Raw genomic sequence first — 17,641 nt, 5'->3', positions numbered from 1 at the left:
AAGGGCTCCTTTTTAATTCTGACAAACTGTATTAACTCTGTCTTATCTGTCTATCTGATACTCTCCTCTTCTTCAGCTCTCCAGTAGCTCTTTTGGTGTCTCATCTGTCTGTCAAACTCCTCATCCCCTCTGCGCTCTCCTCCTGTTCTCTTCTCCTCACTCATGTCCTGGTCATAAAAACTTTACCAACCTGAGCTTGTAGATGAGGTTGTCCTTCAAAAAGCTTCTTATATCCGTAGCCTTCAAGACTTGAAGTCCTGTAACTGGTGTGCGCTCTCTCTTTCTCTCTCTCGTGCTCACACAAACTGCACACATGCTAACTGTCTGCTGCTTGAATGACAAACAGAATAGATCCAAGTCTTTTTTTTTTTAGATCCAGGGCTATCCATAAAGCATTCGGGGGGTGTAGCCTCAGTCGCCCAGGCCTAATGATGCTACTGGTGCAGTGCATCAGATGAACAGTCAAACAAAAATGTTTTTTTAAATGCAATAAACCATTCCAACTATTATTTATTATTATTTATTTATTATTTGCCTGGGCACTGCTTCAGGGGTGAACTGGCACCTCCCTAGCTACCAGTCCACCTCCATATCAACTGGTTTATGCTGGACTTGAACTGGTCACCCAATGCCGCCCTCTAATGCCGTTATAAGCCATTATTTTAGTGGCAGGCTCATGTTGTTCTTTGGAGGTAGGAAATGGGAACCCATTCTTGTAAAAAGGTTGAGAAAGTCCTCTTCATCACTTTCATCCATCGTGCCCTGGAGAGTCTTCTTGACAGCTAATCTCTCAACAGGAGGATGGTAGCTGAGAAACAATGTCATCAGGATGTCTACATCAACTGAGTCAATTCCACAAATGCAGGCGAAAATGAAAGCCTTTGACAGTCTCACTGGCATGACATGGTCTAGTAATCCTTTTACCCAGATCTGTCCAAATGCTGTTTGCTTCTAACATTATACATAAAATTGCTCCAGTATAAACCTTTCTTGACACTCCAGCATCAATAGATTTTTAATTTACAAAGTTCATTTTAAGAGTCAAATTCATCATGCATAAATAAAACTTAAACAACCTTGATCCTGCAAGTTGATGCACATCGTGGGCTCTCTGGATTTCCCAGCTGAGTTTGATAGGGAATGTTGGTTTAATTTTAAAGGTAAATCTTATGGAAAGTAATTCAGGGGCAAATTCACAAAGAATGGATTGCAGCTGCTCATTTGAGACAAGCCATAAGTTAGTCACTAAAGAATAGTGACTAACTTCTCTTTGCATATTTGCATGATATCCTGTTTTTGGGACCTATCTTGACCCCAAATTCACAATTTTTGCTGATTCCCAAATGGCCAAGTGACCAGAAAAGTGTCTGTGATGTACTCGCAAATTAGTCCTACATCTTTTTTTTCTAACCATCAGTTTTTTCCCCTTCATTTCCCTTGCAGTTCACAAGACTATTTCATCTTGTTCATTTCGACTAGAGGTTTAAAGTTCACTCTTGACTTTGAAATTTCAATTTTGTATCTTGTTACCCATATAAAAAATAAATGTAGTCTTAGAGACCTATTGTGACCCCATCTCCACAGCAAATACCAGCAAAGAACCCTCAGCCAAATAAATACCCACGTACATTAACCTGTTCAGTCAAAAATCATTCATCAGCCACAGAGAGAGTTGACGGCTTTATTCAGTAAGTGTCAGGGAGACAAACAAAAAAAGAAAGATAGTCTTTACTATACTTGCCCTCTTCATTTGTGATTCCAGGCCAACAATACTGGAGCATAACAGATAATGCTGTCGGATGAAAGCTTCTTTGTGTTACTGAAGGCTAGCTGAAACACACGTTCAAGGGAATTGCAACAAGGAAACAGACTAACTTGAAATATCTTTGTATAAAGAAGGATTCAAGCACGTGGTTCAAAATTATGAGCGCATCTGATTAATAATTTAACACGGTTAATGAAAAGGTAAACTTTTATTAAGCAGATGAGAATAATTGAATTAATACAGTGGAATAGGCTAAATACGTGCTCTTTTACTATGGGGGCCATAACCTGCTTTGATCTAGAACTAATTAATCCAAAAGCCCTTAATTAACAACATTAACATTATCAACAGTAGCCCGGTCTGCAGTTGATGCCCTGTAGCCTGTAGCTCTGTAGTAAGGTGAAATGGACAACCTGTCCACTGTAAGGGTCTTCAGAATGAAATAGGGACTAAGGACTTGTTAAGAAGACATAACAAAGCTATGCTGGGGGAGGATATACCAAATGGATTCATTTTATAACCCTTTCAACCTAAAGGTAATCCGTATCTATGGCTTTATAATACATGATATAGCCATTAATTATGTCTTATTAAAATGGTATTGCAAGTTAAGAAAAAGTGCTAAATCTAAAGCATACCTCACAATATTTCAGAGGGAATTCATACCACATACAGGCAGCTGTGAGACTAACACGGAACACTGAGTTTATACTCCACTGCAGGTGTCAGTAAATGAGCAATGACCAATTTCCAGAAAAGATGGACTAGGCAGTCCTCAGACTCGCAAAAATGTTTTTTCTGATTTAATTTTCCAATTTTTTAGATTGAGTTTTATAGGCTCTTGACTGCAGTCAGTGCTTGCAATCCTAACTAGAAATTTTCACACCAGAGTAGCTACATAAATGACTGCAGTCACAACACACATGGATGGATAATTTTACCTTTTTGAGCTGGTAAAACTCTGGGGAACAGCTACTCAACACAGCCTCAGTGCTACAGGTACAACATGGTGATGAGGTGGAACATCACACCAACCCTCCATCATAATTTCCATTAATAGATAGTGAGTTGGCATCAGAAACAAACAGCTGGACGAGGTAGTCAGGGGACTTTAACAATGACATGACGTGGTTGAACTGTTTTCTGAAATGACATGTACACATACAAACACACATACATACACATAATTATCTTTCCAGAAGCACAACAGCATTTTTGCTCGAACTGCTTAAAACGACCCATGTTCACATTTTCCTGACCTATCCTCAAGTATACTCTTGTGGATGTGCGAACAATGGCTCCTCTTGAGACAAAAAGGGACAGTACTGGTTTATTGTTCGAGCAGCCTAAGGGGGAGGTTTGAGTGGAAGTATTCATGTACAAAACGTCTGACTTTGACCCCAGAGTCAACAGTTTACGCCCCATCTCCTACCAACAGTTCGTGTTGGTTTCTCTCAGTCATGGAAATAATTTTTCCCTGGTGGTTTGCAGATCAGCAAAAGAAAGGAGTCATTTTAGAATAACTTGATTAATTTCGTATTTTGTCATTTACTGTAAGAATAATAAGCCTCAAGTACTGCTGCATACTATTTTTTCAGGCCAAAGTCAAATCAAGTGTCAGGTCACAAGTATGTCTTATATTTTCACTGGCCAATGAAGCATTTAATCTCAAATAATCTGTTTATACAGTCAATCAATAGAAATGATCCCTCCCTCCATTATCTATACGCTCTTATTCTGTGTGGAGAGCTGGAGCCTATCCTGGCTGACATTGAGAGATTGGCTACAACTATGAATGTGTTGCTTGCCCAGCGTAATGTGGATTACATGCTTGAAGGAGCAGCACCTGAAGGACAGTGGGGTCACCAAAGCTGTCCTTTAGCTGACTTCAAGTTACTTTTAAAAGGTACTTCTACTGAGGTGCGATGGCCTGAACCCAAAACATTTCTGGTCCCTCCACAGTTTTGCCCTTCTTACTGGTTCTAGGTCAAATAGAATGGTCCATCTCCTGGCTACAGTCCGTAGTTTCAGTGTTTTTTTCTCTATTTCTATTGTGTCTCATATTTCTTTATTTTCTACTGGCAACAGTGCTGACAAACCAAGTCTTTCAACAAAACATGCTGTTTGTTTATGCCCTCTAGAATGATGCATACAAGTTTTCTGATCTGACAGCAGGGGAACATCATGTGTGTGCCTTCCAAAACTGTTAAATAACTACTAAACCAATGGGAAAAAATGTTTACAAAATGTATTTGGGGAAGGAAAAAACCCTGAATAAAAATCAAATTAATCAAGACACATTGGGGACTAGCGCTTCCAAATTTAATTAACTCGTACTATGATGCCCTTATCAAACCAATTACAGTTTGGCTAGGTAACTATTCAGCAGCAAAATGGGAAAAATGGAAACTGAACAAATGGGTAAGGATTGGAATATATATATCTGCCAAAGTGAATACTAAGGATATATTAAAAAAAATATATATATATATATATATATATTTGTGTGTGTGTGTGTGTGTGTGTGTGTATAAAAATACAATAATGTCTTGGATAAATTTTACAAAACTAAAGGATATCAAAAGAGATGTAATATACATGAGAGAGACTGTAAGGGACAAAGAATTTAAACCTACTCTGGAAGAAATATAAAACCTGGGCGAGTAAAGGCTTGATTAATTATAATCATGTAATTACAGATAAAGGAATAGCTACTTTCAAGACTTTATCAAAATTATATGATCTACCAAAAACCCATAAATATTTACAAATGAGAAGTTATCTTGTAAAAGTAATATCATTAAATAAAACAGCAAATGAGAGCTGTGTAAACTTCCTTTAGGACCTGAACAACTATTACTTGCTAGAACACCACAGCCTCTCTCTCAATAAAATGATAAATATCTTTTTAGAATTCTAATAGCAGTACTTAAACAGATAACAAAAAATGGCTGAAACCAGAACCACCACAACTTAGTAAATGGAATTAGGAATCTTGTTACTCTGTTTCACATTGTTTTACTACTGTAAGGGGTCACACTTCAAAAAATAAAGATTATCAATTATTAAATAACTATTAAAAAAATCTGTTTTATGATATCTCAACACAACAAGTTTAGCTTTAAGTTAGGTTTAGGCACAATATAGACTTAGGACTTAGGGAAATACTGTGGTTTGGGTTAGAATGTCTATTATATAAGAGACCCTCTACACATAATTATTATTTTTGCCCTGTACACATAATCACGTTGATAAGGTAAGGTAAAGTAATGTAAAGTAAGATAAGATAAGACAGACTTGCAGAATACGAGAGTGTTACCCTTTAAGGTAAGGGAAGCTCCGTTGTCATGGTCACAATATTAAACACTTAGTCACACTTTCAAAAACAATGCAACCTCGCCAACCTGCGTTGCAAGCAGGAAACATCTTTGTCACTTGAAGATTAAAATAGGGAGGACAAACTCATTTACACTAATGTAGCTGCCGTTAGCGTGCAACCGAATGGGGCTCAGCAGCCTCCGAGACTGACAGAGGACAGACTGACAGTACTGAAGTGAGTTACAAAGTTTCCAGGTGAACTGTTGCCAAAAGTAATGCCAGCTAGTTAACTTGTGCAGTTAACATTAGTTGACTTAACTGGCCCCTTGGTACTGTATTCCCTGTCTTCAAACTGTCCTCCATCTATGCTGCATTCAGTCCTGTTCTGGCCATGTTGTTCACTGGGAGCTCCCACTCCGGCAGAGTCAGCTAATGGGTCCACTAGAGCTGCCCGACTGAGGGAACGTAACACACAGCTGGCCTTTCCCTAGCTGCCTGTTTTTACAGGAAATATGTAATTATGCAGAAGCAAATAGCACATGTTTCATGCGACCTTTATATGTACAGACAAACTTTTAATGAGGAAAGAGCATCACTCAAGCACGACTTAAACATTCTTACTGCTTTCTCTCATCAAAGACACTTTCATATAGTTATTATAGAATTTGTGTACACAAAATAGACAATAACAGTAATTATGTTTTCTACGGGATAGGTTTCTCTTTGCTTTATTTACTTACAAACATGACTTTGTGAAATAAAGGACAAAGTTTTGAAGCCACTTGTGGTATGCAACTTATAGAAATGTAATGAGGAAACTTGAAACCTCCAGCACACATATTCTGGATGTTTCACTGAAGTAGGAGAAAGCAGCACAACTTTTGATTCTGGATTTTTCAGAGAGGGACAAGGAGTAGATTATAATTTGAAGAAAATGATTTAAAGGTTTTAAGATAGCTTTGCTGTATCTGTTTAGCTTTATGTCTGTATGTGTATGTCCTGTGCATTAGTTTATGATGCTGTGGGAGTGTATTATCAGTTTCCTTTCGTTGGTTTGTGTCAACATACTTGGGCAATAAAGTTGATTCTGATGATCATATCTTAAATGATTAAAGTTTCAAATATACTTTTGTACTGTTTTTGTAAACGAGTCACTTTCTGTCATACAGCACTTACATAACAATGGATTACACTCTGTTATTTGATATATTCATTTATTATTTATAGCGCATTCTTGCTGTTTGCCATAATGATACCTTGGAGAGGCAACAGGGGACAAGTTGCTTGTATTTTCTGTCTGTGCAACATTTACGATTGTGAAAGTACATTGTATTTTTTAATGTATTTTGGGGCTTTTAAGCACATCATTCAAACACTATTGTGATGTGGGCACTGGGATGTGACAGTGATTTTGTCTATTCTTTTGTGCTTCTTCAGACAGAAGTTCAGATGTATTATCACTGCTTTGAAGAGTTAGATTTTGACTGTAAACTAATTATATTTTGTTGTTAAAAGACCTCTGATGTTATTTTGGGCTATCACAGGGAGTAAATGAGGGCAAGGATCAAGGCAAGAGAGCAAAAAAAAAGAGTCGGCTTTCAAGCGTGCATGCATTTTTGAGGATCAGACTGAAGCAAATATGTGGATACAGTATGTCAGACTTCTGTCTCTTTCTGTCACACAAAGTACCAGAAGAACATGGATTCCTCTTAAAGTAACAACTTTGAATTTTAACAAGACACATTCCCAGGGATAGCTGTTATGGGAGAAATCACATCATCCCTCTAAAAATTTTGGTGTCATTTCAATCCATAGTCAATTACTCAGGCTGAGCAGCCTGCCATTTCTCCCTGTCAATCATTACGTGTGAGTGTTTTCAGATATGACAGCATGCTGAGAGCTACAGTTAGACAAGCAGATCAGGTGCAATGGCGTTAAATGAGAACATTTTCCACAGTTTACTTCCCGTTCTCACAGGTAATTAACACTGACAAATTTGTTCAAATTACTATGTTTGTGGTTTTTTGAGCATGCCTGTGGTGCTGTGTACATTTTGGGCCTAATTGTTTTCTAATTTGGTTCTTGATGCACCCCCACCCTCAGTCTCATAATGTTATGCTTTTTAATGAGTGCTTTTGTGACACTAGCATGTCCATACAATTCACATCACATAATTGTCAATCTATCATGTGAGTGGTGATGGAGATGAATGCAGTGCATGCCTTTACTTACACACACAATAAACATTCTGCATTCAACAGTTTACCCTCTGTAGAAATACGGGTTTAGTCATTTTGTCTTTATTTCTTTCATTGAGAGTTTTTTTCTTTGTATATTTGTATGTATTAACCATGTGTACATGTATTTGTTTGCACGCATTTGTTACTCATATTTTTCATTTTCTGACCTTGGAAAGCACATTGTGCTTATTGCTTTAAAAGTGCTCTATGAATAAAATTATTATTAATATCTTGTCTCCCTTACCATCATTATCCATCTTCAATACATTCTTTACTCAAACCACACCTGAAATGTAGAAATGTATTACATTTACAACAGATTTTTAAGAGTTTTAAAATATTTAGTAATATAATTAACCATCTCTTCCTGGATGTATTATGGAGATTATACTTAATAAAGGAAAACTAAACTGCATATTTCCGTGGAGCTAAACATGTAGTAGTAAGACATTTTGTACGGGAAACCCATGACTGTGTGAATTATAAAGATTCCTGGATGATTTTTGACAAATAACAGTAAATGGTAAATGGACTTGGACCTTTTCACATCCACGAACCACTCAAACTTGTCAGATTCACACACTCACACATTCATACACCGATACAAGGTGCAACCTGCTCATCAGAAGCAATACAGCACTTTCTATCCAAAGCCCTCACAATGATGCGCTCCGCCGACACATGTACACACATCGACAGCACAACCATCAGGAGTAATTTGAGGTTCAGTATCTTGCACAAGGACAACGGGAATTGAACCAGAAACCCTTCAATTACTAAACAGGAACCCTCTGATTGCTAGAGATCCCTCTCTAGCGCCTGAGCCACAGCAGCCCCACTCTTCATCATTCAAATTCCCTTTGTTGATTGCCACAGAGAGTTCAAAATAAACACATCCTTTGAAGGTAAACAGAACAGCAGCCCTCTCGACCAAACCGTTAGCTCTCACACGGCTTATTCTGTTTTTTTCCTTCCTTCCTTTGTATCTCTACATATGTACTTAAAAGCCACACAGCTGGACAAAGACTCTATAACAAAGTAAACAGCGTTTAATTAGATCAACAGACGAAGAAAAATGTAGGCTGCCAAATGTATTCTTTTGTTAGGTTACTTTAATTGGAGACTAATAGTGCATTCATTCCAGCATGATCTAAGTAGACATCAGGCTTTCACATTACTCACATTGATGAAGCCTATGAAAAGTAACATTAACCTTCACTTATAGACTGAAGCATTACTGTGAGTGCAACATAATCACTGCTTCACTCAGTACACGATGAAATGCACCTCTCAATAACACAGTTTTTATCTGTGTTTTATGAGACTAGTGTGCCGAGTTACTGAAGTTGGAGTTTCTGGAAGTGAAGCTGGGGCGCCATCTGTTGGAAAAATATAATCAGGTAACATGATCACAGATGACATTTGAAAAATATGACTAACAATACAAAATAATCCCAGGCCCAACACTACCATCTTTCCAGAGCCCACTTCCCCATGTGACAAGAAATAGAAGATTTGGCCAGAGTTTTCTTTAAAAGAAAAAATCATTAATAAATCCTTAGTAATTATTTTATGCCGACAGTATGGGATTTTACGTAGTAATTTTGTTTTTGTTTCCCCAGAGAAGACAAAATGCAAGGATTAAGGTGCAGCTATCAATGAGAAAAGATTACTTAATAGAATATTGTAATACCTGACATTGTTGATTTACTGTAGAACTGTTTGTATAATGATTTCTACCAAATGAAGAAAATCTGCTTTTCTGCTTCAAGTGCTGCCATAATATATAATATATAATATAAAAGCACAGAGGTATCAGCATCAAAATAAGGTATCAATGGTAAACATGCTGATATGCATGTCTCAGTTGAGAATAATAAAATATGTAATTATATTATAATTACTGATGTATTACTTGATGAATTACTTTAGTGTTTCAGATGGTAAATGTGGGGCTAATTTACTGCTGGATAGTCTTTATTAATTACATTTTGTAAATGTTAATCTGTAAAGTATCTAGTAACTACAGCTGTCTTATAAATAGTAAAAGTGGAGTAAGAAGTACATGATTTGCCTCTTAAATGTCGTAGAGTAGAAGTATAAAGTAGGATAAAATGAGAGTTACTTTTCACCACTGATGTTTCCTTAAATATTGAAGGAGTTATGTGTGTTGAATTATTGCTGCAGATAGGTGTCATAACTTAAAATGCCAAATTCAGATTTTACACATTTAGCAGTGAGATTTGATTACTGGCAAATAATTGAGGAAACAAGTTATGAACATTATCTACATTTTAAACTGGAATTAGGGACTTGCAGTGAACCACCCACATCTGATCAGTCACAAGCTCATTTCTCTGACCTTAAGGCCACCACTGCCCATTAAACATCTTCAAATTACAAACAGGCATCACCATAGGTAACAATAATTTTAAGCAGCATACTTCAACAAGGAGAAAAGGAAAGAAAAAGCAAACAATTCAAATATAAGTTAAAGCAAAGAAGCGTTAATAGCGTTTTAATCAATATATGACATATACTTTGAAGTATTTATAAGTATATGTGTGTGTCAAAATTTTATTACACCAAAATTCAACATCTTTCTGCTTTGAATAAAAAACACCAAACTGCATTGAGCAAAAGCAGCGGGTCACAGAGCCACATGGTCTTTAAACGTAACATGCTACGTGAGGACGCACAAGACTGACGCACGTCTTATAAAGCCCTGTTTTCTGACGTCAGCGGCCTCTTCCCTGCCTATGCCCTCGTAAGGTGGGCAGTGTAAAATTTCCTGTGTCTTTTCGCCACTAAGCGAATCCAAAACCATCCGTCAAAATGGTGAGTTTAACACATTTTTCCGGTTAATTATTCAGTTATCAGATACATTAGGTATCCTCAACGTCAGTATTTATGATATTATTTATTAGATTTTACGGATGCTGTGCTGCTTGCGTGTCTGGTGTCTGGATTGTGCTTTGATCAAAATGGCAGCCATTCTGTCATTTGTACCGCTAACCCGACTGAGATTGTATAAAACCAGTTCTGAATTGTTTGCTATATTGTTTGCTTCTTCATGTGATTGAAAACCTTAATGAAAGTATTGATTGCTGATATGACGCCTAACTATTGTGTAACTGTTGAAATGCTAGCGTTTGGTGACGTTGCGTTATCGGCTAACTTTTACTCCAGCGGCTTTTTGCTCCGACGTTGTCACAAGAACATTTTTGTAATAATCCCGTTGTGAATGTAGCTGTGCAAGACAAGTGTATTTTCAAATGTCTTCTGTGATGGGGTTACCAGCATGTATTAAAGTTGTACCGGCTTCTATAAATAGTTTACCGGCATCTTTCCTCCCCGGCCCAGCCGGCTCGATTAGCTTTCAAGCCAATGTTAGCATCTAACTAGCAGTCTGTACACGTGGCCTAGTCGTGCCGACATATTATGCCGGGTGCTGCTTAGCCGGACCTATTTTTCATTAACAACCCATTTATAATATTGTCTACTTACTCAGGCCATCGCTGTTATTCACTGGATGTAGACTTAAACACCATCGCAGGGATGTAAAATGAATAGGCTAAATGTAGATGACGGTAACGTCACAGCTGTGATGCTGCTGATGGCGGACACCCAACGCCCTGGGTGGAGAAAGTGCCCAAGTTTTCACTGCGTCAGCAGCAATTTCCGATAAGCTCTGGGTGCACCAACTGTTAAATGAAGTGTACAGAATCATGATCATTGGCTGTAGGTTGTCAAAATAGGTTGATATACAGCCACTGTAAGAAATACTCTTTGCTATTGGTGCTTTTTTGTGAATGTTCTCATTTTGCCCCCCCCTTAGGTGAACTTTACCGTAGACCAGATCCGTGCCATCATGGACAAAAAGGCCAACATCCGTAACATGTCGGTGATTGCGCACGTCGACCATGGAAAGTCAACCCTGACAGACTCGCTTGTGTCGAAGGCTGGCATCATTGCCTCAGCTCGTGCTGGAGAGACCCGATTCACAGACACACGGAAAGATGAACAGGAACGTTGTATTACCATCAAGTCAACGTGAGTATTGTTTTATATTTACAACTGCACTCTTACACAGCCTCATTCCTACTGTTTTAGCACACCAAACATTTGGTAGTAAGTAATTAACATTAAGGGTGGTGTGGGCGTACACTTATTTCTCATGTGACACCTGCTCAGTCAGGTATCTGAAATGTAAATAAATTGGCCCACTCACAGAACAGCTGTCATTAGCACATTGACATCTGCATAGTCAACTAAGGCACTGTTAATTTGGCTGTCTTGCTATTTTTGTGCCGAACACTGTTCATTGCATTACTCCTTGGTGGCCTCACGTTTTTTAATCCTTTCAATTAGTTTAAACACTTTGCTGGAAATTTGTTGAGTATACAGACAGATGTTTGCTACTACTGGATGTATGTTGGCTTTGTTTTACCCTAGTTAACAGTGTTACGTCATGCTTACATCATGGGTAACCATTTTGCAAACAGTGTCTTTAAAAATTAAAAACTATCTACTGCTGTTCATGCAATGAGTTTAATTTAAGAATTACATTCTATTAGATTGATATTTGCATTTATTTTAAATTAATACCAAAAACACTTACACTATCATATTGCAACACAAGTTTAGTGACATTTAAAATGTTACTCTTGTTTACGTCTGACCTTGTCTAATAAGTTGTGCTGACTTGCAGCGCCATCTCCTTGTTCTACGAGCTGGCTGAAAATGACTTGGCATTCATTAAGCAGACCAAGGATGGCGCCGGCTTCCTGATCAACCTGATCGACTCACCCGGACACGTTGACTTCTCCTCTGAAGTGACTGCAGCTCTCCGTGTGACTGACGGAGCCCTGGTTGTAGTGGACTGCGTGTCTGGTAAGGACATAACTGAATATTTTTATTATTGGATGCATATAACATTAGCTGAGACTTAAATCAGATTCACAGTGATTTAAAGGATGTCAATTTGTTATATTTTGTTTTTGTGAGAGACATGTTCTAAGATTGCTTGTCTTGGCCCACAGACAATTTGCCTATAATTTATTGTCTTAAAGGATCTCAAGTGTGCACTTTTTTTTTTTTTTTTTAACATGAAACCTGCTTGTATTAAATGTGCATGCAATACAGGAAAAGTTGACATGTGAATTCACTGAGTAAAAAGCTTGATGGTGGTTTTCATACCATGTTTACCATCTAATTTAGACTAGACAACTTGATCTGCTGACATCTCTGGGTTAAATTGTCTCATTGTGTACCCCTGCCAGGTGTATGTGTGCAAACTGAGACAGTGCTCCGTCAGGCCATCGGTGAGCGTATCAAGCCAGTCCTGATGATGAACAAGATGGACCGTGCCTTGTTGGAGTTGCAGCTTGAACCTGAAGATCTTTACCAGACTTTCCAGCGTATTGTTGAGTCAGTCAATGTCATCATCTCCACTTACGGTGAAGATGAAAATGGACCTATGGGCAACCTCATGGTGAGTGGCTGAACCTTTTTTATCTTGAGTGCAACACACACAGAAACATAGACAGACAAAAGTAGTATGGGAGCTGGAATGTATCTTTGCAGGCAGAGAATAACATTGCTGCTTTTCTTGAGTAATCATGTCATTACCAATATACTGTTTCCCAGTTTATGCATCGTACCACTCTGAAAAAACCATAAGCAGCCATCATTGTCCAGTAAATCTAATTATAATTAAACATTGAATTTCTTTAAAATACTAATGTCCTGATGTGTCATCAATTCTCCTAGATTGATCCAGTCATTGGTACTGTTGGCTTTGGCTCTGGACTCCATGGCTGGGCTTTCACCCTGAAGCAGTTTGCTGAGATGTATGCAGCCAAGTTTGCTGCAAAGGGCAACACTCAGATGACAGCAGCTGAGCACTGCAAGAAGGTGGAAGACATGATGAAGAAGCTGTGGGGTGATAGGTGCGTCTTATTACCGAATTAAATTGATTTAGTTGTGTAGCAAAGGGTTACTTCATAAATGCCCACTAGAGGGACAGGAGCACACAAAGTGGATGGTTTTTTTAAATGTTTGAGTTTTAAACTAAATTTGACAAGAATTTGGGTCTGTTACAAATGTAGTAGTCTCTGACTATTTTATTGGTAAGTCTTAACACCGTATATATTACTCAGGTACTTTGACGCAGCTGCTGGAAAGTTCCTCAAGACTGCAACTGGAGCTGATGGCACCAAGTACCCCCGCACCTTTGTTGCCCTTATCCTGGACCCCATCTTCAAGGTAACTTTGATTTTATTTAAATATTGCTGAGGTACAGTGTATTTAGATAAAAAGGAAGTACATTGTGGAATTGTATGTCAGTAAATTCTGTTTATTTTTCTCTAATTTTACTGTGTGCCTGCAAGTGATGACATAAACATTCTTCACTTTGACCTGAGTAACCAGTGATGATAATCTTCAGTCTGAGCAGGGCACATAAACAGTTGTTTACTTTAACATCCATGGCTTGGTCATGTTAAATGTCATTCAACTAATTCAGATTAACTTCCCTTTTAGGTGTTTGATGCCATCATGAACTTCAAGAAAGAGGAAACTGCCAAACTGATCCAGAAGCTGGAAATCAAGTTGGATACTGAGGACAAGGACAAGGAGGGTAAGCCTCTCCTGAAGGCTGTGATGCGCCGCTGGCTACCTGCCGGAGAAGCTCTTCTCCAAATGATCACCATCCACCTGCCTTCCCCCGTCACTGCCCAGAAGTACCGCTGCGAGCTGCTTTATGAAGGACCTGGAGATGATGAGGCTGCCATGGGTATGAAGCTTATATATATATATATATATATATATATATATATATATATATATTTTAGCTCTGTTCATTCACAGGAATAGAATGTTTAAACATACACAGCCCCTGCATAATTTCAGTAATTGCTCATGGGGAGATTTGGGCAGGGCTATAAGGCAGATGTGGTTTAGAGTTGTAGCGGTTGTTCTTGGACTTGAACTGATTATCAGACCTTTGTTTTTTTTTATATAATCAGGTATCAAGAACTGTGACCCCAAGGCTCCCTTGATGGTGTACATCTCAAAGATGGTCCCCACCAGCGACAAGGGTCGCTTCTATGCCTTTGGACGCGTGTTCTCTGGGAGTGTCTCCACCGGCCTGAAAGTGCGCATTATGGGACCAAACTATGTCCCTGGAAAGAAGGAAGATCTCTACTTGAAGCCGATTCAGAGGTTGGTTTCTACATCTGACCCCCTGATCAATTAGTTGACATATTGGCCATTATCACTTGTCTGAGTCAATTTACCGCAATTTTTTTGTCAATTCTAACGTTGCACATTGCTCTGTGACAGGACCATTTTGATGATGGGCCGTTATGTTGAGCCCATTGAGGATGTGCCATGTGGTAACATCGTGGGTCTGGTTGGAGTGGACCAGTTCCTTGTCAAGACTGGAACTATCACCACCTTTGAGCATGCGCACAACATGAGAGTGATGAAGTTCAGTGTCAGCCCAGTGGTGAGAGTTGCTGTGGAGGCCAAAAACCCTGCTGACCTGCCCAAGCTGGTGGAGGGTCTGAAGCGTCTGTCCAAGTCTGATCCTATGGTGCAGTGTATCATTGAAGAGTCTGGAGAGCATATCGTCGCTGGTGCTGGAGAGCTACATCTGGAGATTTGTCTGAAGGATCTGGAGGAGGATCACGCTTGTATTCCACTCAAGGTGATTAAAAGCTAAATTTTGAGTAAACATGAGTTCTGAAACAAATTATCTTAAGTTAAGACCCATCGAATAGATAACATGGAAATATGTAATTTTGATATCCTTCGAGGTAAATATTTCCCCATTAAAACTTGTTTGCCTTTTTCAGAAATCTGATCCAGTGGTGTCCTACAGAGAGACCGTCGCTGCAGAATCAAGTGTCATGTGTCTGTCCAAGTCACCCAACAAGCACAACCGTCTGTTCATGAAGGCCCGTCCCTTCGAAGATGGCCTTGCAGAGGACATTGAGAAGGGTGACGTGAGCGCTCGTCAGGAGCTCAAGGCCCGTGCCCGCTACCTTGCTGACAAGTACGAGTGGGATGTCGGTGAGGCCAGAAAGATCTGGTGCTTTGGACCTGATGGAACTGGCCCCAACATGTTGGTGGATGTTACCAAGGGAGTGCAGTACCTTAATGAGATCAAGGATAGCGTTGTGGCTGGCTTCCAGTGGGCAGTCAAGGAGGTAAGGAAGTATGCAGGAATTCACTCTTGATTTTGCTAATCTAAAACAGTTGAGTTCTGAAGCCATTGTGTCTTCTCTTACACAGTGATCAGTGGAGCTACTATTTAATTTACAATTGGTGTCTCAATGTTGTCTTTAGGGTGTCCTCTGTGAAGAGAACATGCGTGCCATTCGCTTCGACGTCCACGATGTGACCCTGCATACAGATGCTATTCACCGTGGTGGTGGTCAGATTATTCCCACAGCTCGCAGAGCTCTTTATGCATGCGAGCTCACAGCCGAGCCCAAAATGATGGAGCCAGTCTACCTGGTGGAGATCCAGGTAAGTGTCACTAAAGTAGTAATAACTATATGGCACCAAGTTTACAAAGTCCTTCGATCTGAATCTGAATGCAATTTAACAGTAAACTCATCTTTTCACAAATGTGACCGTTGTCTGTATGACTCAATATCATTTCTCTACTTTGCAGTGTCCTGCAGCTGCAGTGGGTGGAATTTACGGTGTGTTGACCAGGAGGCGTGGTCACGTGTTTGAGGAAGTCAGTGTCATGGGAACACCCATGCGTGTTACCAAGGCCTACCTGCCTGTCATGGAGTCATTTGGTAAGTCCTCTTCAGCAAGCAATATTCTGATCTGACCTGAATGTGTTTTCAGTTGGATCTTAGACATTGGTCTTATATTTATAATGCTTACTAGTAATAACAAGACACAATGTTACTAAGCTTAGGTACCTAAACTGGAAAGAGACTTTTTGTCAGGAGCAATTCCAGGTAGTTAATCTAAAGATACTTAAAACTAATTTATTTATCCATTAGTAGTTTACATTTTTTATTTCCAATCATTGACGAAACAATGATGGAATAAAAGATGAGTTGCTGAATGTGATTTTTACTTGAACCTGAAGACTAAAAGCAGTCCACAAATGGTTTTTAAAATAAGTGGCAGTAGAAGAGAAAATAGTCCATTACACTACAGTGGTATGTGCACAATAGGCCAATATTGGTATGTAGCTCTTTTTAAACTCAAGGGTCAATCATTTATCTGCTGTACATTATGTTGACATCCACATCCTTTTTAGTGCCCTACAAACCCAGTGTGGGTAATTGTAGATGCCATATGATATTAAAAGACCCTAGCTATTGATTGGAAAACAAATAATCACTTCCATATTTGTGACAGAGTTCCTTGCAACCCATTTGCCCATGATGACAGAGGATTGGCAGGAAGGTATTAAATGTATTTTGCTCTGTCTGTTCTCAGGTTTCACAGCTGACCTTCGTTCCAACACTGGTGGCCAGGCCTTCCCACAGTGTGTGTTTGACCACTGGCAGATCCTCCCCGGCGACCCAATGGACCCAGCAAGCAAGCCTGGTATTGTTGTGACAGACACACGCAAACGTAAGGGTCTCAAGGAAGGTGTCCCAGCCTTGGACAACTACCTGGACAAATTGTAGAAGCCTGGGACCACCACTTGGCTCTCGCCTCATTCCTCCTTTCCCAACACATTTTAAGTATACATTGTGGGACCGGACTGTACAGAACACAGTGAGCACTAATGTTTGCCAAAAGCATTGACAATAATGAATAAACATCTACAAAAATTGTAAACGAATAAATAATAAAGGAAAATAAAAAACTTGAATGGTTTGGTCTGTTTTTCTTTATGGGGATTATGTGGAACCTTTTGGACTTTGGAATCTAACTTTCTGGTGGCTATACAAACAATGAAGGGGTAAACTTAAGCAGCCACGTCTGAGTTTTAGTGTTCAACTTCAGATTTGTAGAGATTCTTTTTCCAAAAAGGCAGCTTTCTTAAACTCATTCTCATTTCTTCCTGTAAGCACATTAAATAACATGTTTATGATCAACTCAAATCTCCAGTATACAGCACATTAATGCAGAAGGTTTTCAGTGTCTTATGTGCAGTGATGAGTTAATGTTCAGGTAAATGGTATGTGTGGGAGGCAACTCAAGCCTGCTAGCTCTTAAATGGAACTAGTGAAGCAAGCTGGTTTTTGCACAAATGTCACCGAGGACAACTCAACAAGATGTTTGAGGAACCAGGATGTTTTGCAGTTGATTTGCCAGGGAATGTATTTGCACA

General features: G+C 39.1%; 1 protein-coding gene, 1 long non-coding RNA gene and 1 other non-coding gene across 4 annotated transcripts; 2 read left to right on the top strand and 1 right to left on the bottom strand.

Moving 5' to 3' along the window:
- Positions 1-1,667: 1,667 nt before the first annotated feature.
- On the bottom strand, positions 1,668-11,022 carry LOC127349721 (uncharacterized). The gene is made up of 2 exons (XR_007880348.1): positions 10,831-11,022; positions 1,668-8,702 (listed from the first exon to the last, which is right to left on the bottom strand). It is a non-coding gene; the product is annotated as an uncharacterized LOC127349721 (long non-coding RNA).
- LOC127349691 (elongation factor 2-like) lies at positions 10,017-17,179 on the top strand. Of its 2 annotated transcripts, XM_051375506.1 has the most exons (13): positions 10,017-10,161; positions 11,162-11,376; positions 12,035-12,216; positions 12,606-12,817; positions 13,096-13,274; positions 13,485-13,590; positions 13,867-14,119; positions 14,352-14,547; positions 14,668-15,034; positions 15,183-15,536; positions 15,676-15,858; positions 16,007-16,139; positions 16,798-17,179. In XM_051375506.1, exons 1-13 carry the CDS (start codon positions 10,159-10,161, stop codon positions 16,989-16,991), a joined length of 2,577 nt encoding a protein of 858 aa, XP_051231466.1. In that variant the 5' UTR covers positions 10,017-10,158; the 3' UTR covers positions 16,992-17,179. The 2 variants fall into 2 exon arrangements, with proteins under 2 accessions (XP_051231466.1, XP_051231467.1); XM_051375507.1 differs by lacking the exons at positions 10,017-10,161; positions 11,162-11,376; positions 12,035-12,216 and adding an exon at positions 10,276-10,282.
- LOC127350975 (small nucleolar RNA SNORD37) lies at positions 13,711-13,778 on the top strand. Its single transcript, XR_007880682.1, has one exon. It is a non-coding gene; the product is annotated as a small nucleolar RNA SNORD37 (small nucleolar RNA).
- Positions 17,180-17,641: the final 462 nt, after the last annotated feature.

The sequence above is a fragment of the Dicentrarchus labrax genome, unplaced genomic scaffold (assembly GCF_905237075.1).
Source record: "Dicentrarchus labrax unplaced genomic scaffold, dlabrax2021, whole genome shotgun sequence".
In the NCBI taxonomy this organism is placed as follows: Eukaryota; Metazoa; Chordata; class Actinopteri; family Moronidae; genus Dicentrarchus; species Dicentrarchus labrax.
Note: the sequence above shows the minus strand (reverse complement) of the source record. Positions and strands in the feature narration are given on the sequence as shown.

What these genes read in the sequence shown, in the direction of transcription:
- LOC127349691 (XM_051375506.1), top strand. An exon ending in TCCAGTGGGCAGTCAAGGAG is followed by an intron (nt 15,537 to 15,675) that starts GTAAGGAAGTAT and finishes TGTTGTCTTTAG; the next exon opens with GGTGTCCTCTGTGAAGAGAA. An exon ending in GCCTGTCATGGAGTCATTTG is followed by an intron (nt 16,140 to 16,797) that starts GTAAGTCCTCTT and finishes GTCTGTTCTCAG; the next exon opens with GTTTCACAGCTGACCTTCGT.